The sequence below is a fragment of the Etheostoma spectabile genome, chromosome 9, assembly GCF_008692095.1.
Source record: "Etheostoma spectabile isolate EspeVRDwgs_2016 chromosome 9, UIUC_Espe_1.0, whole genome shotgun sequence".
NCBI lineage: Eukaryota > Metazoa > Chordata > Actinopteri > Perciformes > Percidae > Etheostoma > Etheostoma spectabile.
In genome coordinates, this window is record NC_045741.1 from 9,651,250 (window position 1) to 9,679,146 (window position 27,897).

General features: G+C 39.5%; 1 protein-coding gene and 2 long non-coding RNA genes across 6 annotated transcripts in view; 1 reads left to right on the plus strand and 2 right to left on the minus strand.

The window, feature by feature from the left end:
* Positions 1-316: 316 nt before the first annotated feature.
* On the minus strand, positions 317-17,355 carry LOC116695749 (uncharacterized). The gene is made up of 4 exons (XR_004333546.1): positions 17,225-17,355; positions 7,044-7,048; positions 2,966-2,971; positions 317-327 (listed from the first exon to the last, which is right to left on the minus strand). It is a non-coding gene; the product is annotated as an uncharacterized LOC116695749 (long non-coding RNA).
* A 7,180-nt stretch (positions 17,356-24,535) lies between these two features.
* The window catches only part of LOC116696265 (complement factor H), a 47,998-nt gene continuing 44,636 nt past the window's right edge, over positions 24,536-27,897 (plus strand). For 2 of the 3 annotated variants that reach the window (XM_032527112.1, XM_032527113.1), the window contains exons 1-6: positions 24,536-24,787; positions 24,863-25,045; positions 25,343-25,448; positions 25,609-25,685; positions 25,866-26,054; positions 26,382-26,567. In XM_032527112.1, coding sequence (XP_032383003.1) covers positions 24,718-24,787; positions 24,863-25,045; positions 25,343-25,448; positions 25,609-25,685; positions 25,866-26,054; positions 26,382-26,567 — 811 coding nt within the window. In that variant the 5' untranslated portion in view covers positions 24,536-24,717. The remainder of the gene's footprint in view (positions 24,788-24,862; positions 25,046-25,342; positions 25,449-25,608; positions 25,686-25,865; positions 26,055-26,381; positions 26,568-27,897) is intronic. The other variant, XM_032527111.1, reaches the window with a different exon arrangement.
* The window catches only part of LOC116696270 (uncharacterized), an 18,794-nt gene continuing 18,318 nt past the window's right edge, over positions 27,422-27,897 (minus strand). For both annotated transcript variants that reach the window (XR_004333666.1, XR_004333667.1), the window contains one exon: positions 27,422-27,589. This is a non-coding gene — a long non-coding RNA (uncharacterized LOC116696270). The remainder of the gene's footprint in view (positions 27,590-27,897) is intronic.

Sequence of the window (27,897 nt, forward strand, 5' to 3'; positions counted from 1 at the left end):
GGAAGCCATGACAGGTTTCCCAAGCCTGAATGGAACCGAGCCATCGTCTATCTGTGACAAGCTACTGAACCCCAAACAGTGTATCTGATCTTTTCGAGAGCTGGGTTCTGCTGTGCTCTTATCTGAAGGAGTGTGTTGATGTGACCGTGTCATGATAATGAAGTTAGGGCCACAGAAGCCTGTCTCAGTGACTGAGTGATCGCCTGAGGGCTTCTGCCACCACCTTCATTCATCACAGCGATGATAGTTTTCTCACTCTCCCTCCCTCTCTCTCTCTCTCTTTTTCTCTCTCCCTCTCTCTCACATGCTCTCTGTCCCTCCATCTGTCTCTCTTTTCCCATTCGCAGGCGCTGCATTTGCATTTGTACCCTTTCAGCGGTTCATTAACACTTGATGAATGCTGCTGTGTAAAAAGGTTTCCTTAAAGTCATTTAGTTGGTGAGTCATGAATATCCCCCCCCCCCCCCCCCCCCCCCCCCCCCCCCCCCCCCCCCCCCTCACTCAACACCCACCACACCCATCGTGTTTTTGGCTATACGGCTGCTTTCTAATGCAGGTCATCTGTCAGACACCCACTCCTTATTACTTGTTACCTCAGTAGATGTGACACGGACCTGGGCACCAGCACCTCCTTTCACCCCCGAGCAACCTGAAACCTTTGAACAGGGGCAGACCCAGGAGATGGGAGTGGACTGACATCACATCACCATAATGTCCCTCTCTTCCCAACTCACTTTCAAACCACACGCAGCAGAGGGCTTGCATACCTCCCCTTCTGAGGATCTGATTGGCCTCCCTTGCTACCCCCCCTGAAATATGAATGCCCCTAGAGTGCTAGAGTGCTGTCAGTCTGACAATTCTGCTCCCCATTGTATCAGAGTCCTGTCACTGGGTTGCCTATTCTGCCAATTTTCCCAACCCTTGTCACATGACCAATTAATTATTTTTTCCTAGAAGATTAATACTGTGTTCTATCCTATCCGATATTTCCAATATTACTTAGCAGATATTCTATGCTGAATATCTGCGGACAAGGCCTGACCCTGACTGATTATTGATCCCCCCCGTGCCACCCCACTCAAAAAAATCCTGGAATCGCTCCTGCACAGACCCAGTGGCCCATGGACATTGTCACAAGAGACACAAAACAACCACAAAAAATGCAAAACAAAAGAAACATAGATGCAAAAGGACCACATAAAATGTATTTAGAACACAAAGAGACACAAAACAACTTAAACCAATGGAATGTGTCTCTTTCAGTCCTGGGGGTCTTCTTCCTATCTTGGGTTGGAGGCCTTTTACATGTCTGTGTTGAGGGTTTTTGAAGTTACAACTTGCAGCTATTTATTGATATTATTCCATATAGCAATAATTCAAGTTGTTTATTTGGCATTCATTTATGACTCTGTATAAAAAACAATGCAACCACTGAAGAACATGTTTGCTGATTCACATCCAGTGTGTACAGATGAACAGAGCTCACGGTCTGCTGAGATCTGCCAGATGATGCAAAGCGCTTCATTTTGCAGCAAAAAAGGCTATGCCCACGCTCATTTAAGAGTCACATCATCTCTGCTCTTTTTAACCTTCCGCCAAACTCTCTTTTTCAACCACTTTTATGTCATTTCTGTCCCTCTCCCTCACTTTTCTTGCTTCTTGCTGCTCTTTCTCCTTATCTGGCCTGATTTTGCACTTTGCAGCTGCCATTAGTCTAAAGCCGTTGCTCATGCATTAACCATTGGCCCATATTGGCGCCCATTAGATCTGCCATCTCTCATACAGGAAGCGCCGAGGTGTTAGATGACAGACTGAGTGCAGTTGCCTGATGATTTTTACAACACCCACAAGACGGCCAACCATCTTGTGCTTATTAACATCCTGCTCAGTCATACCTTTTGCAAAAGTTAGCGCTTTACAAAAGGAGGTTTCAAATTAGTGGCGACAAAGGAACAAGATGAAACACTTTTGAAAGACGTGGAAGCTAATTGTGATTGGTTGATTTGCTGCTCCACTGCCGGATGGAATACTGATTGAGGGACTGAGGCTTTTTGATGATGGGAACACGAATGTTAAAACATAATCACATTGGATAAATGACCTTTGCCACCCTTTTGCACCTGTCACCTCTCTCACTGGTAAAGTGTTTTGATGTTTCAATTTATGTAAATAATTTAAATCTATATTGCGGACTTACCTACTTGCACTGCCAGCGTAACATAAGCAGATATAGGTAAATGTTAACTTATTGCAGTCTTATCTGCTGTAGTGGTTTATCACATAGCTTTGCTGTCAGAAAGATTCAACCTCTAAAATATGTGAATATCTACCACAACAGCAATGCCAGCTCCATGGCCTTAAAAATGAACTTAACTTTCAATACTGTAAAATGCACTGGAATTAGAAAGGTAAACATATGTGAAATAAGAATTCAAATCTCTGCCCTCTTTTTGTGTGTGTGTTTTTTCTTTTTTTTCTTTGTACTCTTCATCGCATCTGACATCTGACAATTAGAGCTCCATTCTGCTACTGCTGATTACATTTGCAGCAGGTATCAATTTGCCCTGATAAAGGATAAATGTGACACGGTTGTTATGAAATTAAGTCCGGGTGAGCGTCTGTTTTACCTAATGATAAACACATTTTTTGGTCATATTTAAAAGATGATCATCTGTTTGGATTTATACACTTCCAAAACAAATAAAAGGTCTCTATGAGGGCAGGAGTGCCTAATGACCACAAACAGTGGCTGTTCAATCATAGCTTAGCAACTGTAACTATGTGAAAGGGGTCGCTCGTAGTGATGAACCTACAGATAATTATCACACAAATCAGCTGCTGCCCTCGGTTGTAACAAGCTTTATACCAAGTTTCAGCTCACTGTTTAACTTGAGTGTTCTGGTTCAGTCTCACTGCTCTCTTGGTGCCATTTGTCAAAGAAAAAGCTGTAAAAGCCACTGTAGACTGCCTGCTCAGCACTAAATAGCAGACAGACACAGTTAGAAACTAGCTGGTGAAAAAAGCGGAGCATGTAGCAGATGTTAGGGCCAGATTTTTCCCTTTCAGAAGTTGGATGAGACCAAAAACAGAGCTCAAAGAGATTGAATTAAACAAACAATACAACTAGAAATCCCAAATCAAGACTAATGTGCTCCTTAACAGCTGGGTGTGTGAATAAACAACCCAGTCTCATGGCAGTTTGTGATATGGTCACGTTAATTTGATCAATTTCGTGGTGGTCACCACAAAATTAGCAATGGCTGCTGGGGGACGTAACAACGTGGAAATGAAACGCCACACGTGGGATGCGCTACAACAACGGTACAGTTGTGGTTAGAAAAAGAACAACGTGGAAAGGTACTGTCACACGCAGGAGACAGCGGCAACAACGGAACGTTTGTGGTTAGGAAAAGATTAACACGGAAAGGGACTGCCACACGTGAGACGTGCTACAACAACGGGACGGTTGTGGTTAGAAAAAAAACAACGGGGAAAAGAACTGCCACACGCGATCCCGGTCTCCTGGGTGAAAGTCCTGTGTCGTTTGACCTATCCTCCAACCAACCTCCTTATGCGGATTTTCGGCTTTTCAATACTACTTGCTACCGTAATCGTGCTGTTATCACAAAAGATGCTTCCCATTGAAATACATTAGTTTAATAACAAGTTTATTGCAAACATATTTGTTATTGCAACACTGGCATCAGAAACACCACAGCGACAGTTCAATATGTGAAAGTATTTCCATGAGATATTTTTTTTACCATTGACAGCAGCATGGATTCATCAATACTAACCACAGTTAGGCTACTGGTATTTCAGAGCCATGATCGGGGCCATAGATTCTAACTTGCACAAATTTAAGTTAGATAAAGGCTTTATGAGTCTGGCTGACTATACTAACATATTGAACTAAACAACCTAAACAACCTAAACTCAACAAGAGGGGGGATTGCAGGTTAACAAGGGGGCATGCAATTTGGTAACATAGCTAAAAATCTCCCCTCATATTGCCTACTGAGCACAGAATAGTTATACCAGTTGACTCCTTTCAAACTATAGATTTAAAACTTGTATTGTGTAACGTCTCTGTAGTTCTACAGTAATTTCCACGGATGTTCTTTATTTCAAAATTCAAAATCCTTTACTAATCAAACAGTGGGGAAATTCACTCTGTGAACAGCAGCAAGGGATAGGTGATAAGTACAAGACACTCTAAAGATAAACAAACAAGTGAATATGAGTAAAGAAAATGAATGGCAAAATGTATTTACAGGATTGCAGTATTGCTGTATATAGAAACTTAACCTGGTTAATACTAATAACGATGGTTGATGTTTAATTTAAATGCCTGTGACACCCTGATAAGCTCACTCACAAGAGATTTAAAGGCTTACATTCACATAATGTCTGACAAACTACTTATAAAAAACCATGAAACAACAACAATAAATATGTCCTGAAGGATAAACTAGACAAATACACAAAATAGAGTCATCAAGTAGAATATAGAAAGGGTTTGACTGGAATCAGACTGCAGTGTAGGCGTTGTGTAGTTATAGGATTTTCTGGTGTGACTGCCTCAGTTAGCATGTTGGATCAAGCACAGTGAGCTCTGTCAGACCTCAAACCCTGCAGCCTACAAACACAAACACACTGGGATGAGCTATTGTAACTGAGCATTGGCACTCTTTGGTCAACTTTAAATTCCTGCCACACCGAAACATTTTAAACCCAAATCATTTTGCAGAAACGCTGCAAAGCCGCATCTTTTTTTCCTGTGTGAAATGGAGGGGGGATATGGAATGATGGCTCTATTTTGAGCTTTTGGTTCACTGCTTTCCTTGCAAGGAGAATATTTGTTTTCCCTTACTACTAAAACAGTCTCTTTGAATCCCTGCAGGACTCCGAGGCCTCCACTTTTTCAGCCTTGATATTGATGCAATTTGATGTTCACATCTGTGTATCTGTAAGGCATTTGTTTCTCTGGCTGGTTTCTTCAAGCGCTATATATATATATGTACTTCAGTTTCCCTGCTGGAAGGGTGATATAATTGGCCTGAATACAGTTATGTTTGCATCTGTTAGCCATTGCCAATCAAGCATCGTTAGTGCAGGCTAAAAGAGAAAGATTTCTGTGTGTCGGTTTTCTCAATAAGATCTGCTCTCTATCCTGTCATGCTTATTCAGAGGATGAAGAGTCCATCTCATCATCATTTCAGCTTACCCACACACCATACTAAGTCAGAATTGGTAATAGCCCGCTGGCACATAGAGAAAGAGGAGGTTTAGATGCCACATTGAGTTTGATTGGTTCGCATACAGAGTGTATGGTGGCCAGTAGGGACATAGCTCGAAGCTACTGTCTGTGTTTGTATATAGGTTTCACAACAGTCTATGGTCATGCTACATGAGGCATGAGGCTTACATGAGGCTGTACAAGGCTACATGCACATGTTAAGCAATTATTACAAAACAAATGTCCATCCAGTATGTTGAGATGTTTAAATTTGACCTTCCAGATGGTGCTATAAAAAAAAGAGTCAGGGGATCACTTATGTCATTAGGGCTCATTATTTGTGGACCAGGAAAGACAACAATTCATTGCAATCCATTAAAATAATTGTTATGATACTTCAATCTGGACTCAAACTGATCAACCACATGTGTGTCTATATATACATTTAGATATTTTAAAGCAATATAGAGTGTTGTTTCTGTCACCCCCATGATGATTTAAGCAGTGATATAAAAACTGCAGTGCATCCACATGATACAAGCGTTGCCTAAATGCAAACCAGCCCATACCCATCCTCCACGCAGTTGCTAGTCGCCAAGGGGGACACGGAGGATTGAAAAACATGATGGACTCTTCAGAAGAAGTAATTATCTTCACCCTAGCTTCTGCCTAGGAAAGTCACCGGACGACACAATCTTCTGAAAACAGCCATACTGAGCTGTGTGCAGTCTATAGTCTTAACTAGCTTTGTAGCATTTGGCAATGGCTTGAATGTAACAGACGTTCATTAATATCAAAATGTTACGCATTAAAGCTTTATCTATGAATCTAAATGAGCAAAGTAATAAAGCATGACTTGTATTTTAGTCCCACCTTCAAAAATAAAGAAGTGTAAACTTTGTCTAAATGCATAACTTTGAATGGTCCAAGCACAGTAGTAGTAGAAAGTTGTGCATACAATAGGCGGAGACCAAGAGGAATGTAATTTTGGTCTGAAACGTCTATCTTGGCAGAATGTACTGATGAAAATGATAAAGTGCCTTAAAATGAGACAGTTACTGACTGTCTTGACCATGCTGAATGCACTTTTGAGAAATAACTTTGGCTTATCTACTGTGCAAGGTGACAGGCTTTAATATTGGCTTATGAGATAAAAAAAAATAACACCTGTGGGACATCACTTAAGGTTCATTGTACACTGTGCAACAAAACTGGTGAAAGATTGAAGGGATTGAAGAAAAACCTTGATGTATTGCCTGAATATTGAACTGAAAACTATCTAAGGCTCTGTGTTACAGGCCTATAGCCAAATTGTAAATATTTTTGGCAAATATGCATAATGGAATGTCATGCTGCTTTGGTTACGAGCAGGGCCTGTTTGCACTGCACAAACAAAGATCAACTGGATCACTTTTGATACTGAATAAAAATCAGAAGCTGATGATGGATTAATATTTGGCCTTTTCTCACTTCATTAGGCATATTAGACTCTTAATATTGGATCCATGTATCTTATGAAAAATATATTCATTTCCCATAACGTACTGTATTTAATCTTATCAATGCAGGCTGAAGTCTACAGGGTAGTAGCTAAGCAAACATCCTGACATGTTTCCAGTCCATTGGAGGGAAAACACACAGTCATGCAGACAGCTGACAGCTGAGAAAGGTAATTTAACCGTTTGCTGCCTCAACGTCAGATAAGAAAAGGGATTCAAATGGTGGTCTGGAATGAGCTGTTTTGATCCCCATGACTGTGGGTTCTCCATTTTACTGACTGTTTTACTTGGATGGAAAAACTGACCAGACCTCAACCACCAAAGTCAGATATCATTTTATTTGAATGTCAAAAGATAAAATCATACATAGAAATCTAGTCTGTAAATTCCTGCGACCAATTAAGAAATATTACTTAGCTCTGAACTACTCATCAACGAGGGAAGGTGGTTTTATCTAACGATACTATACGATACAAAGTCATAGTTTTTGCTCACTTTAATTTTTTCAGTTTGATTTGCTATGAACATTGTTCTCTGACTTGGTTTCTTGGATACATGGATGCATGTTGTTAACCCTCTACGTCTTCCCCTCCAGTCCATGAGGTCACATCAAAGATTACCTTTCAATCCACATATATCTGAAACGTGGTAATCCGACTGAAGACAGGAAAAACATGAAGAGAGCAGACTTTGAATTGAAATGGTCGTTCCCTTTTAAAGGTCCCAGTGTGAGCCTGTGATGCTCTACAAACATATTTGGATTTCTTGATGAGCACCAGGGCTTCTAATGAAAATGAAACACCCCCTGAAGTCTTCATGGTCCTGGAACAGAAGTCAATTTTATCAATGGACAATTTTCTCTTGTTCTGTCTCTGTGTTTAGTGGGCAAGAAGATGATTAAAGAGACAAAGACATTTTGGCTTGATGACAATGAAGCTCAGCTCATCCAGAAAACTAATCTCTTTAATTCTCTCCCTCAGAGACCCAACATCTCCTTACTGACCACCACACCCTCTTCCTCCCCCCCTTCATCCTCCCTTTCCTTTCTTACCTCTTCAGTTGTAATACCAATTCTCAGAGGCCTGACTGTGCATATAACCCTCTCTGGCCTGATAAGCCTCTGATAAGCAGTCTGTCTCCTCTCCCAGAGGACACTGGGTTTGAGTTTCTCTCTCCGACCTCTCTTTGAGGTCCAGGTTTCTTCCCTGTGGAGGAGCCAGGCCCAAAGCTCTCATCCGGTGACCCGTCCAAGACCATTTCAAAGAGCTGACAGGATCAAAAGCAGAGGCATAGAGCTCAGGGAATAGAAAGCTCTGTACATGTTCAGACTCGAGAGAAGGGATGAGATTCGCCAACTTTTCATGTCTCTCTCTTTCTCTCTCTCTGTCTCTTCTTATATGGATCGTTGTTACTGCATACATGTCCAGGCAGACCTGTTGCTGCATACAAATATATTCAATCTCTCTGCGGCTTTGTATTTTTTCTGTGTTGACGTTCCCTGGCCGAGGTGTGATGTGCTGACCACAAGATGTAAGTAGGTAGATGTAAACAGAAGCACTGAACCAGAAAGAGAGGTGGACATGTTTTCCCCCAAGGCAACACAACTAATCACATGATATTGTAGACAGGTTCCATGGGATCCCACGGCGGGGGCTGCTGTAAGGGGGAAATGCACAAGTTTGACAAAGGCAGCGTGCACTTGGGAAGTCAATGCAACGCAGTCTGTTACTTTATTTCCACAACCTTTACCTTTGTTGAAGGCTCAGTTCACCCAAATTACAATTTTTTTTTTTTTAATTACTTCTATATTTGTTGTCTAGCCATGTCAATTGTTTGGCTTGAGATAAGTCTGATATATCTGCTGTCAAATCTATCTGCTAATCCAAATAAATGGTGTACATTTTCTGGCCAAAAATAAGAGTTTCTTGAGTAACATGGATCTTTTCACATCCATAACTCTTATGTGAATAATTATGAATTGTGATAGTTATTATTTTAAATGTAGGGTATAGTGCAAAGGATGCTGGAATAAATAGTATTATGTTATTATGTTACAATATGCACAGTACGTACAGTATCAACAGCCCTGGAATAGAGAATGAGAATGATGAATAAACAATAAATAGTAAGTAAGATATGAGAATGATGAGTAAATAGTAAATAATAAGTGAGAAATGAGAATGAGAAGGATGATTAAATACTAAATAAGTAGAATAATAAGTGGAACCAATAAACAGGTGCTATTTAGAGACAGTGTTGCTGGGTTATTGCACAAAATTGAACCTGACACTGTGAGTAAGAAGTCAGCTGTTCATCAGAGAGATGGCTTGTGGGAAGAAACTGTTCCTGAGTCCGTTGGTTTTGGCGTACAGTGCTCTGTAGCGCCTACCAGAGGGGAGAAGCTGGACAGGTGGTATCCAGGGTGAGATGGGTCTGTAGGGACGTATCCTGCCCGTTTCCTGACTCTGGAAGAGTACATGTCCTGAAGCTGAGTGTAGTGTGTTAGCATGCTAACATTTGCCAATTAGCACTTAGCACAAAGTACAGCTGAGACCGATTGGATTGGGAATACTTTTGCAGATATGGTCCTAAAGTAAATGGGAAGTCTAAACATGGGACACATACAAATTTTGACCTGCTAATGGAGCCAATGAAAAGTAGAAGAAGATCATCAAAGTCTTTGGAAAGGGTTTTCTGGGGACCATTAAGTCTATATAAAACTTCATGGCGAAGTACAAAGTTGTATCTGCTGTAGAGGCTAAGAGGAAAATGGCAATCTATCCAACCAAAGTGATGGACCAACTGAAGACTGACAGGCGGACATTGCCATGCCTAAATGAAACGTAAAGATGGTGTAAATGTTTCATTGTTTGTACACATTTTCTATTTTGCATTTATATTTCATTTTGAACCCCCCCCCAAATAAAATTAAAATTCCTGTTTTAGATCTTTGCAACACCTGCAACTTTGCTTCTAAATAAAAACCTACACCTTTGCAGCAGGACTGTTTTGCTGTTTAAATTACATTGTGCATTTGAGCAGCTGTTGATGCACCCTCTCATGACAAGGTCTTTCGTGCCTCTGCAGACAAAAAGGTCAAGGCATCCAGGAGATAGATCCTGGCAGAAACTTGCTAAACCAAGCCAGCCGTGAAAAAGCAGATAAGAAGTGACAACACAGTCTCTAAGATAACAAGGGTTGCATTTAGGTGACAGTAACAAAGACTTGGAGCGGTTTTCTTTTTCAGTTTCAATAGAAATAACATTAAAAACAACAACATCAAAGGTCAGAACATAAAACTCCAGCGTTAGCTGTGTGTGTGTGTGTGTGTCAAACCCTGCACCAAATGCAAACGTAACAGATAGTGTCTCCCTAAAACATCCAATCAATTATTCATAGACAGAAGAATAATATGGAAGCTTACTTAAAGTGAATTATCAGCCACAGTCTCAAACTATGGGAGCTAAATTCAGGCACAAAAAAACTGAGAAACTGAATATAGGTTAAGACAAGGAAAAGAAAACTACAATGCCAAATATTTGCAAACAATGATCCATAATGTATGTGATATGTTTTAGTTTGCGGCTCTATTTATGAAATCTGAACATCACAGAGAGACGATTGCTTTTGAATTTAGTAATAAATCGTACAATTGCCTTGGCAAAGTAGAAAAACTCTTTTCTAGATGCTTGCTCTCACACCTGCTTGAAGAAAGAAAAAATCTGCTGACTTGACAGTAGATCTGCTTGAGTAAAACATTTCATAAATATTTTCACCTCCGCCTTTCTGGGAAAGATATCTCTTCTCAGAAATTGTCCACATGAGAGACTGAGCTCCTTCTCTGACTTTTAACATTAATGGGACAATATATTCTAGCTCTGAGCTTAAATACAGAGTTCTTGGGACTGCATGCACCATAATTGGTAACCCACCTGGTGGGTTACCAATTATGTTGCGTGCAGTATTGGACACTTAATTGCGGAAGACCATTATTCTGCATGATGACATACATGAAGAAATATGGATGATTTATGGTTCTTCACTTCTACATCTCTACACTTAGCACCACTTAGTCCTGGTTGTTTTGGTGATTATCTGGCAGCACTTTAATATACTGCAAAATACTGCAGCAATGCATTGCTGTCACAAAGAGAGAAAACTCTTTTGCAACGTATCTTGTCATAATGGGAAGATTGACTTGAAAGTGTTTCATTCTGTAGCTATGGTGTTAGGATCAGTTACCAGTTTAGTTTTACTTCCCTGTTTTAATTCTTTATTATTGTGATTCTGTTTTCTACCAGTCAGTTTGTCAATGTTTTGCCCGATTGTTTTCCCGTTCCCTTTAGCCTCTTTAAGAATCTTAATGAAGAAGATGGCTTTAGCTTGACCTATTGTCTTTATTACTTTGTTTCTTATTGAAGTTCATTTTTGTCGGTCTGTCGTGAGGCCTAATTTGAAAGATCATTTCAGTGGCTGGTCTCCATCCATTATGAGTTTTCTACAATCTTCATTTAGCCATGGCAGTGTGTCCTTCCTTAATGTCGGTTGGCTCCGCCTTTTAAGAAAGGGCCTCATAGATTCCTTGATTTTTAAAGGGAATTGGTAACTGTCACCCTCCAAGTCACCTGTAGAGAGGACTTTATCCCATTCCACCTCACCTAAAGATTCCCCAAGGTTCTGCTGTTGACCAATTGGGTTTTGCTAAATGATTAAAGAATGAGTGTTGCTTTGCTAACTTTCTGGTAAGTTTATTATATTATGCATAGGAGAGATGGAGTCACATGGTTTGACAAAAGAACACTCAATGAGAGCCTTCAGGTCCCTGTGTCATCACCTCAAAAGCACCTATGCTCCGTCAAATTGTTTACTTGTTCATATGGTATCCCAGAGCATCACACAGCAGCACTGTTGATGACTTGAGTGCATGTCTCCCTGCCTGAGCTCATTAAAAACAACGTCAGTAAGGATGCACGAACATATGCAGTGACCCGGTTTTGTGTTACGCAGCTGAGCACGATCACAGGGCCATCTATAAATAATAGTGCAGCAGTGAGTTGGCTACATTTTGTTCTGACCCCGCAGAGTGACTGATTTTAGATTGAGTCTCCAGGGGAGCCACTGAAACTGACATCAGGGAGAGTCTACAGTATGCGCTGTTCCAGAGATTTGACGTGGAAAGCTACAGTATGCTTCCAGATGTCTCATGGGCGTAGATTTGTTTCTGTCTTTTTGTGTAACACCTTTGTAGTCCTCTAAATAAGCAACCAAAAGTGTTATGACTGCAGGACATAATCAGGTTTGTACAGAGCCCAGGAGGTGACATGGAGTAAAGAATAAAAATTTTAAAAAACATGTACTGGGACAAACACTTTTGCAAGATCTTGACTTTGATTTGCGGGATCTCAAGTTTTATTTTGGAGATTTTCTTTCTCCATGAAAATCGAGATATCAAGTTTGAAAGTCGAGATCTCAACTTTCTTGGAAGAGAAAAAAGACATACATAAAATAACCCTCGTTGACCTGCCTCCACATAAGCCTCAACACACCAAACAAAACACATAAACACACTGTGGCATGCACTGAGATCCACACTGATTCACCGGATGCAGTACATTCACAATGAGGTTCAAACACATTTTCCTGCTTTTGGAGCAGCTGGCAGGTAAAGAGCCTTGCTTAAAGGTGTTAAAAAAATCTTCTCTGATGGAAGAGAGAGCAATACCTTTTACTCATGCAAAGGCAAAAATAGGCACACACTCATGCACACAAGCAGTTTCCTGGTTGGTGTGGGCATTTCAACAACACTGTGTAGTATTGGATCAGCAACGGTAAGCCAACATGAATCCCAGGCACATATTACTGTTATGTTAAACTGCTATGTTGACTTCAAAACGCCAAATAACATATTCACCAACTTGCTGCTTTGCAGAAGCTACAACATCTTTGAAGAGTAACTTACAGTAACACCAGCTGAAAACCTTTTGCTGACCAGTTTTTCTAATTTCTCATCTTGCAGCAATGATGTAAAAGTGTGTGTGAAAGTGTAAAAGTGTGGTCAGTACACAGTGACATCAGTGTGAAAGCAGATGCGACAAAGCACACATGTGACCACAAACAACTATACCCGGCATCACAGAGTTGCATTGGCCTTGGAAGATTCAATTAAAATGGTTGTGTGAAAGACTTGTTTTTTCTCAGCCATTTAAAAAAAAAACATATATATATTGTAGAAGTTAACTGTTGTAGCCATGGCTGATACTGGGGCAGGGCAATCACAGAAAAGAAGGAACTTAAACAAAGAACGACTCAAAGCTAAAAGGGAAAGTGAAAGACAATGGAAAAAACTGAGTCAATCAGTTGGGCAGTTGGAGACAATTATGGGATTGTAAATGATTCAAAAACATCTCCGATTTGACTGTCAGGTATGTAATATGTCTATTTCAATCGTAAAATAACTTAAGATTGGCGATGTGGTTCTACACCAGTAGCCAACATTAAATTATGTCCCCCTTCCATTTAGCGTGGACGTTTTATTAATTTTAGTCCGTGTTTGTGTTACTACTTTTTTCTTTTCCCTTGTCCCCCGGCACCTACGTAAAGCGTCTGTTGGTTTCATGAAATTTGCTATTTAAGTTATTACAACATTGGTTTCTACAACAATCTCTTAAAGCTATAGTGCATAGTTTCTGTCACCCCCATGAGGAATTATATGTAATGACAACAAAACTGTTGGCACACAATACAAGCCTTCCGTGTCCGAGCACCGCACGCCTTCACGACAGCAGATCGTAAAAACACTACCACTTTTGTCCCATGCGGCCGCTAGAATCAAACTGGAATGTACATTTAGCCACTTTAACCCATGAAATTAGTTCTGCTTCTGGAGCAGCTTTGTCTCTGGAGTATATTTTAATGATGGTCAAATGGTCCGTCAAAGTGGCAATTCAATGGCTAAATTAAATTTAACTTTGCTTTTTCACTGACTCTACAAAGCAATTGTGGGGAAAAATAATTCACATATTGCTCGCATGTTACTCCAGAGTCATTTAACTCCATGAACATAAATTCATTGAATGCCATTCCCCAACACAGAGACAAAGCTGCAATCCTAAAGTAAGTGACAAGTATTTCTTACGGACGTACATGAGGCATTCATCACACGAATCAGGAACAACGTTGTTAAGCTCAGCAGGAGAATCACACACAGCAATCCTTTCATTCCCTTTCAGCTCTATCTGAACTAATGAAGAGTTATTACTGAGGTTAGTGGACCACAGGAAAACCCTGTCGCTGTCTCTCTAGCTGAGGACTCATAGTTAATTGACTGTACCGGTGATTAGGTGTAGGCCGGAACCGAGTCAGTCTGCAGTTTGATGTGCAAAGTCATCCCGCATTCTCAAATTGAAGTTGTACTTTCTAACCACGTAACATCACTGTCCCTAATATTGTTGTAATTGTTAACTTCCGCTGGTAATGATGCAGCTACAGTATGTAATTTTTCTGTAGTGAACTTAGACAAAATCCCTGACTTTTCTATTCCAAACATTTCCCTTAGGATGTTAATTCTACACTTACAGTGTGATTGTAGCGATCAAAACATCCATCTTGGTGTTTTTTGCCCCAGTGCCCAGTAGTCTCTGTGGCGTCACCCATAGATTTCTGAAGAAGAGCCAAAAAGACGCTAAAAGTGGGTGGCTTTCGGTGGCATGGACTGGTAATCTATGATAGTAGCAGCCCTGTATTTAAGGCTAGCAAAAAATAAAAAAGAGCATCCCCCAAAAGAGTTGGCAAAAAAACAAGAATGGAAGATGACTCACTGACAAAACCCCTGTCTATTGACCTTGTAGCAGAATTGACAACAAGAAGGAACAGCATCGCAGGTAGGAAGGCACCTGCAGACCATAGAGAACAGCAAGGCAGGCATTTGTTTGCGCATTGGGAGTGTGTGGTAAAGCGAATGAGAAAGTGACATTGATTAGCTACGGAGCGAGTACCGACTCTAGAGGCTAAATGGAAGAAACAAAGTGTCTCCCCTATTCTTTCCTGACCACGATTGGATATCTGTAGCAGGAAAAGTTAACCAGCTCATTGATTTTATGTTGTTCACGGAGAAAGAGGATCCGGAAATGATTACCATATTTCTGGGGAGGTGCATGTCAGGCTATGGTGTAGGGTATGCCATAGAGTCTGTATCTATCTTTGGTGTAGATTCAAAACAGAACCATGAATCAAGTTTTAGTCCACCCAGTAGAGGTCAGCTGTGTAAGGTTCTGTTGGCAGATCAATAGTTCAATTTGAAAAATGTGTGCACGTTTTGCTACGGTTTCTGGTGTTATGTGACCTGTTTTCTTAAAATGGTGTGAGACGGCCTTTAAAGTATGTTTTCTCATTTGGTGGTTGCGTCATAGCTGTTACCAAATCAGCAGTGATGTGGATAATAATCCTGCCGTAAAAAGCAGTGCACTTACGTAACACCACAGGGTGTTCAATGTACCAATGTTTCGGTTTAAACAGACGTTTTTCTATGTTTTCGAGGTTGACCACACTCCAGTTTTGTCCCTGTTAACAGTGGGTATTCAAGGATGGAGCCTTAAGAAGGCAATTAAAAACATGGCCAACACCGCAGCCAGTTCCAGATGAGTGACAGGGGCACATGTAGGTAAATGCAGAACTTGAAATGTAAACTTGAGATGCTATAAACCAAACTGTGGGATGTGTTACTTAGTAGGATTAGGTAGTTGATGAGGCTTGGCTTGTTTGTTTGTTGGATTGAATGAATGCTACTGATGCCTTGATGGCTGCACGCTAGCTTGTCTGACAGGCTCAACTTGTTGACGGAAGGTGTTTGACAGAAATGTATATGTAGGCTTTGTTGCTAGCCAAGGTGAGGTAGCTGTAGAATATTGTCTGGTTATATTGGGGCTCAGGATGTATGCTATAATGGTCTGCTAGTATGCTGTAAGCATGCTAATAAAGTTAGCTGGCTAGTTAGTTTAATAAGTTGTTTGGTTTATTTGGTGGTCATGCTAGTTAGCCTGCCATTTTGTGGAGGATATGAGCTTATGCTTTGTTGCTTGCTTAGATGAAGTAGCTGTGTCACAAAGTCTGCCTCAGTCACTCCCTTCAGCCACACTTTTACATCCCCAGACCCTGAATTCCTCTCTCTTCCTATTTCCAGCCTCTGCTCATTTCTCCCATGTTCTCTCCTCTAACAGCCACCGACCTGCTATTCTCGAGATTCCCCCAGACTTTCTTTCCAGTTGTGTTGTTGAGTGTGGGGGTGCAAATGACCCACCGATGAGCCTTTTCTGTGTTGTGGGCCCAGCTCAACCAAGCACCAGTTATTAAAGGGTGCAAATTCATATTGATACCATGTTCCTTCATTTGGTAAGATGGATCAAGCGACATCATTCAAGAAAAGTGCCTGTCAAGCCAGTTGGGCTGAGACAATACAATGTAGCTATAAGGCCGGGTAATGCTGCAAAGCATCTGCTCCCTCTTTGCTTGGGTGAGAGTGCTCATTGGATTTATAGCTAGTAGTGGGAAACACAGGGGACCTCACAATAGGGTATTATAGGGTATTTGGCTTACGATACCAATATCACACTACAGCAATTCTGCAATAATCAACATATAGCTAGAAAATCCTATAAGGATACATCATTACATACCGTAGGTCTAACTATAAATACTAAATTAGGGCTGGAACGATTTCCAGGATTTCATACTTGCGCTATTGCTGGAGGCAGCCATGTTATTTTTAGACGTGACGCGTCGACACAAATAATTTACGCATCTAAAAATAACATGGCTGCCTCCAGCAACAGTGCAAGTAACGATTCATCACAACAACACGTTGAGAAAAAGGCTCACACACGATTTCTAAAGTGTGAGAGTATTGTATTAATGCCAACGACAATGTGGTAGTCTGTAGACTTTGTAAAATGATCCCTGAGTCAGGATAATAGTAGCAAAACACCATAAGTTCTGCTCACCTATGCCCCTATGAAAAAATGCAGTAAACTAAGAATGCATTCAAAAATGGAAGTGTCAATAGTTTATATTTGCATAGATATGCAGTGAATGAACAGAAGAAGAATGTAAATCAAATCAATATTTGGTGTGACCACCCTTTGCCTTCAAGACAGCATCAATTCTTCTCGGTACACTTGCACCCAGTTTTTAAAGGAACTCGGCTGGTAGGTTGTACCAAACATCTTGGAGAACTAACCACAGATCTTCTGTGTGTAGGCTTCCTCAAATCCTTCTGTCTCTTCATGTAATCCCAGACACACTCCATGATGTTGAGGGGGGGGGCATTCCATCACTTCCAGGACTTCTTGTTCTTCTTCTCTTCTTTACGCTGAAGATATTTCTTAATGACCTTGGCTGTATGTTTGGGGTTGTTGTCCTGCTGCAGAATACATTTGGGGCCAATCATACGCCTCCCTGATGGTATTGCATGATGGATAAGTATAGTACAAACACTCATCATTGTCCCGCTCTCCAGCCCTTCGGCGAACAAACTGCCTTCTGCTACAGCCAAATATTTCAAATTTTGACTCATCAGTCCAGAGCACCTGCTGCCATTTTTCTTCACCCCAGTTCTTGTTACCGTGTATAGGTGAGTCGCTCGGCCTTGTTTCCATGTCGGCGGTCTGGCTTTTGGCTGCAACTCTTCCATGAAGACCACTTCTGGCCAGACTTCTCCGGACAGTAGATGGGTGTACCCGGGTCCCACTGGTTTCTGCCGGTTCTGAGCTGATGTCACTGCTGGACCTCTTTGATTTCAAAGGGAAATAAGCTTGATGTGTTTTTCATCTGCTGTACCTACCTAATATAGTACATGAGGGATATAATATGTGTAACAATAAACTTTATTTACAGCACTACTATTTTATTAATTATAATTTAAATGCTTGTTAACAGTAAAATGACATTTGCTAACAGTTAAATGACAATTTATTAACTATGAATTTACCATTTATCATGGTTATTATAAAAGTTACCGGCTTGGGGTTGCACTACAAATTCATTTTACTTGATCAGTGCAGTGTTAAACAATGTTAATAAATATAGATTGGAACTTTTTTTGCACTTTGTTTTGTGTAAACTGTTAATAATTGAGCAATGGGAAAATTCATGAAAACCGAACCGTGAGACTAATTGAAAAAAAAGTCGCTAAATTAATCGTTTATAAAATAATTGTTTAGGACAGCCTTATACAAAATACCTTTAAAAAAGCTAAGCGCAGGTTTTCTCTCTCTAAACAATGAGCGTAGTCTTGTTATAAAGCACGGGGGGGCTGCAGATTCAAGTGATAATTCTCTGTGGGTTCATCACTACGAGCAACCCCTTCATGTTGGCATTTGATTAAACATTTTTATTATAAAACGTATCGATTGTAGCCGCTTTAAATACACAGCTTTGAGGAGGATCTACGACAATATACAACTCACTGGTCATTGACATGCAATAGAACAGTCAATATCTTTTGCTTGTTTATCAGCAATACAAGTCTTTCCCCAGCACAAATAGGTCAGCATGGAGTCAACACTGCTTTGGTTGTTTGGCTAAATTCAGTGATCTCACCTATCTTCTAGCTCCATTGACATCTGGCCCGTCGCCCACCCTGAACAAGCTTTGCCTGTCCACATGTTTTCAAATAATAATGTTCTCGACGCATGGACCAACATTCGGGCTTTTTGAGTCTGCAGAGACCTCTTGTTTCTTGTATCTGAATCGTTCATTATTCCTTTTGAGGCTCAGCCGTGAAGAGATGTATCGGATTTGAGTCAGTCAGCCATGTGTTTTAACTGGGCCTCGCTTCTTGACAGTCAGCTGTAAGAAACATGAGGATCAAAGCAGGAGAAGCACTGGCACATAAATGAGTATTGACTCTGTGGAAAGTCGATGACAGCTAAGACCTAAGCTTTTTGTGGCAATTTTCCTTTTTACCATCAGCCTTTGCTATGTTAGGAAAAGAAAATCTCCCGCTCGGTTAAAACAACCAGTTCATTAACCTGTAAGGAAAATTGTTGCTGCCTACTGTATATCATTAGCATTAAGCTGAAATCCTTAGGGAGGGCTTGGCTGTTTATTTGCAGGGGGCTTAAACATTCATGCTCATCCTGTTGAATAAACAGACTCGGATTATGTTAGCAGCCAAAGACAACATGCTAGCAACAACCTCAAACAGATCCACTAAGAAGCCCTGTTCATCAGGAGCATTACAATGTTTGCTCTAGATGGCAGATGCAAAAAGACATGTGGCATCCAACCAGAACTGAAAATCTGTCCATTTAAAAGGTAGCAGAATTATTGATGGACACATTTTAGGTGAGTTATGTCAGTCAGATACATTATTTAAACATCATGTTTTAGTGAATTCTAAACTTGGTAGAAGTTTGCTAAAATTAGTCTAGATTTGTTAGAAATTCTTCCTTCTTTGCTGATAAGAATGTTGCATGGCCTATACTTTTTTTTTTAAATAAACCATTGCTAATTGTAAATTAAAAATGATTAGTTACATGACATTCTTATGTCTTCAAATGTGGAAGGGCAACTAAAAAGCAGGAAGTTGAAGTCCCTGTGTGGTTTAAAAAACAAAAAACAAAAAAAAACAGCAGTCAGACATACTCTGCTCTCTCAGCTCTTCAGTACTCCATTATTTCCATCTGTCCCCTTTGTGTGGATATATGCAACTAAATGTGTGTGAAGCACAGAGTTGAGTTCTATGCTAAAACATATACTGTACATAAACCGTGTAAAGGTCAGACAACAAGCATTGCATTTCCTTTATGTCCTTTTATTAATCTTTTTTTTTCTTAACATGCAACCAAAACCAACCGGCTGAGATGGAAAGTTTAAGTCAATAATAGGGTTACTGGAAGTAATAAAACCAGCTGGTGTCCATTTTTCTTCCTGCGACCATGCATTAATAATAGAAAATCTGTATTTTAAAAATATTCCAATTGATTCTTGTATTATATTTATTTAGGTTTTTGTTCACATTTTCTCCTCAGTTTCCTGCTATTCCACCCTTGTGGATCACTTCTGTCCTCTAGTGGAGGAATGTAGAAAGAATGCAAAAACAACCAGTTGTCTACAAATATTGGTAATTAATGCCCAATGTTTGGAAAGAAAAATAGCTTGCATGACTTCTGTGATTAAACAGTGACATTGTGGATTTTTTCCAATTAATCTTCCTTTTCTCTGTATATACATTTGTTTTGCAGACATTACCATAGTTTTTTACACATTATTCCATATCCATGGGACACACATGTCTTCTATGACCCTTTATTAATCCATAGTGTAGGTGGATATTTCTAGGGAGTGCACCATCACTATAGGTCTACAACCCAAACCCTTGCATGGTTAGCCCCGTTGGGAATAGAGCAGAGTGTGGGTGGCCCAGTGGGATTTAAATCCGCCTCTGTTCCCTCAGTTGCTTTTCAGCAGTTCTGACCCTCAAAACATAAAATTAGCAACATATTGTTACTTGCTGTGTCTTAGGTTAAGGTGAAACAATGTACTGCTTGAGCATTTCACTAGCATGGATCACGCCACAACCATGTGTTAGTTAAAGATTTAATGAATATTATCAATCTGTAGATGAACGTTATGAATGTGCTGATAGATAAATTTATGTGGATGACGTCTGATGGCTGGTCTGGGAGGATGTGTGATGACCGGGTGGAGCAGGCTCAGAGCGGGGGTTCCGTCTCAGAAGCAGTTTTCGCAGTTTACAGACCCCCAGACAGTACCTAGAAGAGACATGAGAGAGATGTGCAACAGTAAGGGAAGAGGGATTAGATGGATGAAGGAGAGGGAAAGGGAGGGTGGGTCCAGCAATCAGAGACACGAGCCTGGCTGCGCAGCGCGGTATATGTAGGTTTGTCTGGTGATTAGAGGTGTGGTTTAGCCGTGGCCCTGCTCCCGAACCTAAGTTAACAAATTAACTCCATTTGTTTCTGACATGTTACATCATTTACATACTACAGAAAACTAAAGTTTTTAAGAGTAGCGGAGCTAAATCAGCAGCTCTTTGACAGGGTCAACAAGAATCTATAGAAATATCAACTAAGGAATATGACTGTTAGCTTGTATAGCATTTGAAAGTTTTTTTGTGTGGTCATTGACAGGAAAATGTTAAAGAAAAGTTCAAATGTTAAACATTCTGTTCTAATGCATTGGATGTTTCAAAAAGTGTGATAGAAAATGGTAGAAGTACTTCAGTGAATCCTGTATGTACTAAAGAGTTGCTGTTAAACCCTAATAGTATAGTAAAAGAAAAGCCAGAAGTTTCCAGACTCTTAAGGGTGATGTCTTCCTATGCCTTGGCTTGTCCAGTTAACTGTCCAAAACCATAATATATTACAGATATGTAAAACGGAAAAAGCACCTCATCCTTGCATTTGTAACGGCAAAGGTTTGATTATTTTCCAAAATGGTTAGGTTTTAATTTTCTGTGGATGGACTTATCAGTTCTGTGTTTTATGAACTGCATCCCCACCCCCTCAAAAAAAATAAAAAATAATGAATATATATACATAAAATAAACTACAAAAACATGCGTTGTATCCCAAATCTATACTACACATTCATTCTCAGCCGGTTTTAGGTATGTCAGGCGGCTCTCATTCACTGTTCGTACTTTTACCTAAAAACTTTATTTATTTATGTAAAAGTGAGTCAGGAGGGCGTGCTTGCTCTTGAGGAAGTCAAAAGACGCAGTACAAAGAGTGACAAAGACTGAATAGTGAGATGGTCGGGTTGGATAGATTGGTCAAAATGATTACGGAGAAATAGCTGTCAATGTGGGGCTTACAGTTATAAAGAACACATTAGTATTACAGAGTAGTAATTGTCATAGATATATGTAGGAACAGTATAAGAACTCACAGTACATACATAGGTTGTATAAGAAGCATACTTATTTTAACCCAAGGAATACATCTGCCTCCTCTGTCTGTATATTTTCCTAAAACTAACCAAGTCATTGTCTTGCCTAAACAGGTTCTGCACTGCAGGGGCTTGTGCAGTCACACTGAAGGCTTGTGTTGCTGGAAATTTGTAAGGTAGCGCACATAAAGGGGTGCATAACATTTTCTAAGATATCATACGAACTGTTGTATGTGCATACTTTGAGTATGTAGTGTGGTCACATTAGAAAAGTATACTCATAACAGTCAGTATGCATACTAAATAAGGTCAATTTGTGAGTGGGCTGTCAATGGTCACCATTCTCCCATCAGGCATGGCACAAAGGAAATGGAGGAGCTGCTTACAGCAGGTAAAAGTAAAACAAATTCTGGGTGGTGGTGGTCTTTACTGAATACATTTTACAACATTGTTCAAACAAAACACCCAGCAGATGGACTGTTTCTAGCAGAAGAACACATCTTAGTTTGTTGCATTCTGCTTGTCTGTAACTGCATATCATTTGAATATTCAGTGCCATCTGTGTTAAAGTGCCGATATAATGAAAAAATCCCTTTTTCTAGGATTATTGTGATTATTGGGTATTATTTTGTGTCTCTGGTGCTTCAATACGCATACAAACGTGGAAAAAAACAAAACATCCATGCTGTTTTGACTGAGATACAGGTTTCTGAATGTCCCCTACCTTTAGTCTCTGGGTGAGCTGGTCAAAATCTGCATTTGAACTTGCTTAGTGGAAAAGCAATTACATTATTGAAACGGGTTGCAGTGACTATGCTTTCCACTTTATCATGTCTTTTTTCTGTCAGTGTTTTGTCTCTGTGGAGCAACACCTACCTATTACCTCAGGAGGTCCCTGTTGAGCCATTTCTGGAGCAGTTGGGTCCTTTTGTGAAAGGAATCATGTGGAGAAATTAGTACGTGGTAAGTAGGGGTGGGAATCAGCAGACGCCTCCCAAAATGATCATCACGATACTTATGTCACAATATGACATTATTGTGATTTTAAGCACATTGCAATATTCTGCAATATATTGCAATTTATAACCTTTTTTTTCCAACTTCTAATTTTTTCCCAATTTCAAATGTTTTTGACTTTGTCAACATTTGTTTTATCTAAAAAAGATACAATTCTCTGTTTGTTTATCTCACTTTAATTATATTGCTGCCAAATAGCATTGTCAAGCAGACAAACTGACCAACACATATACAGTATAATTATTGATTGATACTTGGTGTCTGAGAAAATATCGCGATAATATGCTGTATCCATTTTTTCTCCCACCCCAAGTGGTAAGGGACAGTTCTGGATTGGGAATTTGTGTGTGTGTTTGAAAAGGACCGCCTGAAGAAAATAGGGGAGGGTCATGTCTTTTATTCTTGGTTGAGGGGAGGGTCACACAATGTTTTTATGCCTTTTCTCAATCATTTTGGAGGGTCATAGAAAAATGTATTGCTGGTGAAAGGAGGGTCATAAAAGATCCCAAAACTTCTCCGGTAGCCCCTTAAATAAAAGACGTACAGTCCCATAAAACAACACATTCTAATTCTGCAAAATAAGACATCCCATTTATTATTAATTTCCCTTGTTTTAATTTTAAACAAATTGTACATCTGAATACAATACACATTTTTAATAGGCTCAGTCTGCCACTTTTTTAAGAAACAATTCCAGTGCTGTTGCAGAACAAGCAACCAAGTGTCTCTGATTCAATGGAAATCCCAATTGTCAGATTGACAACGGGGGGGGGGGTATTTACTGTATTTAAAAAGCAAAGCAGATATTAATTTCAAGACTGAATGAAACGTATTATTTAAAATAAATTTGAAATTATTTGAAACTGACCTTAGATTCTTTTAGTGTGCATAAATGTACCCGTTAAGTCCTTGTAGAAAGGTAGAGAAAGCTGCCAAAAAGCTAGGATGGAAATAATGCAGGTCCTAAACTCAGGTTGAGCAATGTTGGATTAGCCTTTATATCTTAATATGGCTTCATGTTACTCATACAAAGTTGTTCTGTTAAGTGTAAGGCTCACTGAAAAAACCTACTGTATATTCCACAAACAATGCAGCGAAAGATTTGTTACCAATTTGTGACAAGAAACTGCAAATTGTGTTTCTGTGTTTTGGAAACTACCTTCTTCCTCCATTGCTGACAAAGCAGAAAGTGCAGAGACAGATGTTGAGTAAAGGTCAACTGGATATGGATTTGGAGGGCCAGTGGTATAGTAAGATCTGTGCAACAATGTACAATCATTATTATTTCATTGTTTGTTAACAGTAAAATAACCTAATTTAGATTTATTTTATTAATCAATCAATCAATCAATCAATTTAATATTTATTTATTATAAAGTGTCACTGGAATAACCTTTTTTTGTAAAAAAAAAAGTTTTATTTTGTTAACTGGATGATGGTAACCTTCAGGATAAAGGGATTAGTGGATTTTTGTTTCTAAAGATTTACTTTATTTTTTCTATAGTAGGAAAAATACCACAAGCTATATATATGTATGTATATATTTATATATATATATACGTATGTACTGTATATACAGCATATATATATTAACCCTCGATGAGAAGAGTCAAGCCTACTCTCAGAAATGCATTGCATTTGTTAGCTCTATTGATTTCTGCAAATGATTGCCAAGAAGGGAAAAAACAAACAGTTAGTTACAGGAATATGCTTGTTTTTTTGTTACTGAATGATGAATATAACAAAGCCTGACTACCAAGGGCCATTATACCATTGAAACACAATTTAAATTGCAGTAAAATACCCTATCAAAAGAAACAGACTTTGGAAGACATCCTTCTAGGATAAGAAGAATCCAGTGTGTCAGATATAGTGTGTTCACGTCCTCATTTTTTCGTCTCCTGTGAGGCTGGAACAGACTTGCGTAAATCATTGAGCAATCTCCTTTTGCCTGTGAAATCCACAGCTCTCTTCTGTCTGTGTGTGCGTTTGTGTGTAATAGTTTCAGTCTCCAGTTTCTACGTCTGTTCGGCGGTTCACGGTGATGAAGAAAAAATGCATGTAATAAACCAAATCTGTGTGGTACTTTTGTGGATGCATGCGCTGACCTTCGCGCAGGTTCCAGGTAAGCCAAAGCACTCACCATTTAAATGATTGTTTAAAAATGCAAATGATTTATTTTGCTGTTTCTGTCCCACAGACTGTACACTTGAACAGTTTATAAACGGACCCCAGTTCAATTCAAATTTTGACACAACCGGGCTTCAGCCCAGCTACCCTGCTGGAAAACAAATTAGAGTGGGCTGCAATGTAGGCTACAGTGGCTTTTTCAGACTGACCTGTGTCGAGGGAGGTTGGGTGTCTAAGGGCACTGTATGTCAACGTGAGTTACAATGTTTTACTGTTTGAAATTAATATTTATTTTTCCATTAAGAGTGGTAAACTGCATTATATGCAACATGTTATGCTGTATCAGTGTGTAGTGTTGTGGTTTGAATAAGTCCACAATGCTAAAGCAGGCTCATTGTTATTGGATTGATATTATGGAATTCATATTATATTATATAGAATAAATTAATACAAGGCAAATTATTGAATGGAAGAACCCTTTGCCTCATCACTGCAATTTGGTAGGTTACAAAATATTTACTCACATTCTCTCTCATTCTTATGTTTTAAGCTAAATCATGCGGTCATCCCGGCGATGCCCAGTTTGCAGATTTTAATCTGGAAGTAGGAGACGATTTTGTCTTTGGGTCAAAAGTTGTATACACCTGCCACAAAGGGTATGTAAAATCACAAATGTATACCGTTTCTTATGTATCTTTGTACATTTCTGGTGTAGTTTGTATATATTATACTGTATCCCTGTAGTGAATCTTGCATAATGAGGAGTGTCATTTAAACTTGCCTCCATTATTAATTTTGACCTAATACTCATTACAGTTATCAAATGGTCAGTCGCACAAACCATCGGAATTGCATGAATGAAGGCTGGGATGGTGTGGTTCCTGTCTGTGAAGGTAAGAGTAAGAAAATGTTGTATTGTTCATCAGGTACCAGACACATAAAGGTGGAAAGTTTCACTCTGTGTCATACCTTTTGAAATATTAAAAAAAGCTTACCTGCTTATAGGTTATTATACATGGGAAGCTTTTTATGTTATGCAATTTATTTATTTTTTATCATTTTTTTCCTTCCAGCCCAACAGTGCCCAGTGATTCATGTGGACAGTAATGTCCAGGTGAATGGAGACCCCGAGGAAGCGACCTATGGCAATGTAGTCCGGTTCAGCTGCAAGTCCAAAAGTGAAATCCTGTCAAATCCTAGATTAGCAGAGTTGTACTGTGATGAAAATGGAGAGTGGAGTGGCCAACCTCCAAAATGCATAGGTGCATGCATACACTCATAAAACACCATCGCAGCCAATCCCCTGGCAACTAATTAGTAACACCAAACACAAGCACTAACCACATCATGACCACCATGTAGTCTAGCATCATGACAACCAACACTGCAGCTGATGCGGGTTTCTGTTGATGCCACTATAGCGTCAGTACTGGACTAAGAAAGAAAAACAAACCAATGCATGTAAAGCTTTTATTTGAAAAGAAAAAAGGCACACCATTTTACCCTTGAATGAAGTTCATCAGTACTGATCATTTGCCTTTTCATGAAAATTGATAATAATATGAATGCTTGTGTGTATTCTTCAACAGAGATTAAATGTACAGCGCCTCAGATTGAAAATGGTTATGTGACTGATCGCAATATCCAAGAGTACAAAGAACATGATGTCCTGCTCTTTGAGTGTAATGATCGATATAAACGCACTGAAGAAAGAGCCGCAAAATGCACAAGAGTAGGAATGAGAGCAGAGTGGACCCCCACACCTGCGTGTGAACGTAAGTATAAACTGATTAATGTCATTTATTGGTTATATATCACACTGACTAGTGGAACTGGTGCTAACAGATAATATGCTTCATTTCCCAACAAATGCAGCAATAACATGTAAAGTAGATCTGCAGCCAGTCGAGGGAACCAGGTATGAATCTGTTTCCAAAAATGTGTTTTTACCTGGTGAGACACTGACAGTCACTTGTGGAGAGAAATACGGGATTTCTAACAATCAACCATCAGCAGTAACTACATGCAATGAAAAGGGAGATTGGACTATCAGACCAGTATGCACAGGTACAACCATAGACAGACTGGGAAATTGTTGTTCTCTACTGTGTGTGTGTATTGTTCATTAACCTGTGATGATGGTTATCAGTCTTTACTGAAGAAACACAAGACTGTCTCTTATTCTAGAGGTCGTATGCAGCAATCAAAGACCACAACATGTGTATTTCTGGGAAAACAATTGGTGGCATCAATCAAAAATGGGTGAGACTACAAGATATAGGTGTTACGTTTGGCATGCTGGGAGTTGTAACTAAAATCTTTTTAATTTTCTATTTTTATTTTACTGTTACTGCAGTTGTTTCAAAAACTCAAAATTACAGATTGTGTGTGACTATTACTTAGTGATATTTCCCAACAATCTTTTTAACAAGACACATAATGTTGTGGTGTAAGCATGGACTGTACTGGATATGGGATTGACTGTTGAAGTTTGACAGGTTTGAGCTGTGATGGTAATTTCTTAAAATCTATAAAGTGCATGCATGTATAAACAACAAAGCAATAACAAATGTTATTAAATGTTGTATCTATGTGTCAACACTGAATTTGTTGTCCTGAACATCCTTACCTGCACACTTTGGATTCCCATGCCAACCATCTTCTCCACACGTTAGAGTGAATTCTCCTTGATAACCATCCTTGCAGTCATAACGGACCTTTTCACCGTAGCGGTATGTCTGCTTGTATTGGCTGACAACATCTGCCTCGGGGTGATCCAGTCTGTCGCATGTTATTTCTTAAAAACAAAACAAACACATCAAGTGTGTTCTTATTGGCAGCAGTATGAAAGACTACTTTTATATTACATTACATACACACTTGTTAGTACACATAAAAGCATAGTTATAGAAAAGTGATGTGGGGAGTATGCAAAGACATCAAGAGATTGACAGTGTGTGAGAGAGTGCAAGTAGCAGTAAACCCAGACTAGTAATGATCTGCTGACTATTCTGGGGCGATATAATCCAAAATATGTTATGGACATTGATTCTTTTTAATGTGTCATCAACAGGTATTTCGGTGTTATGTTGTGGGGGAGGGGCC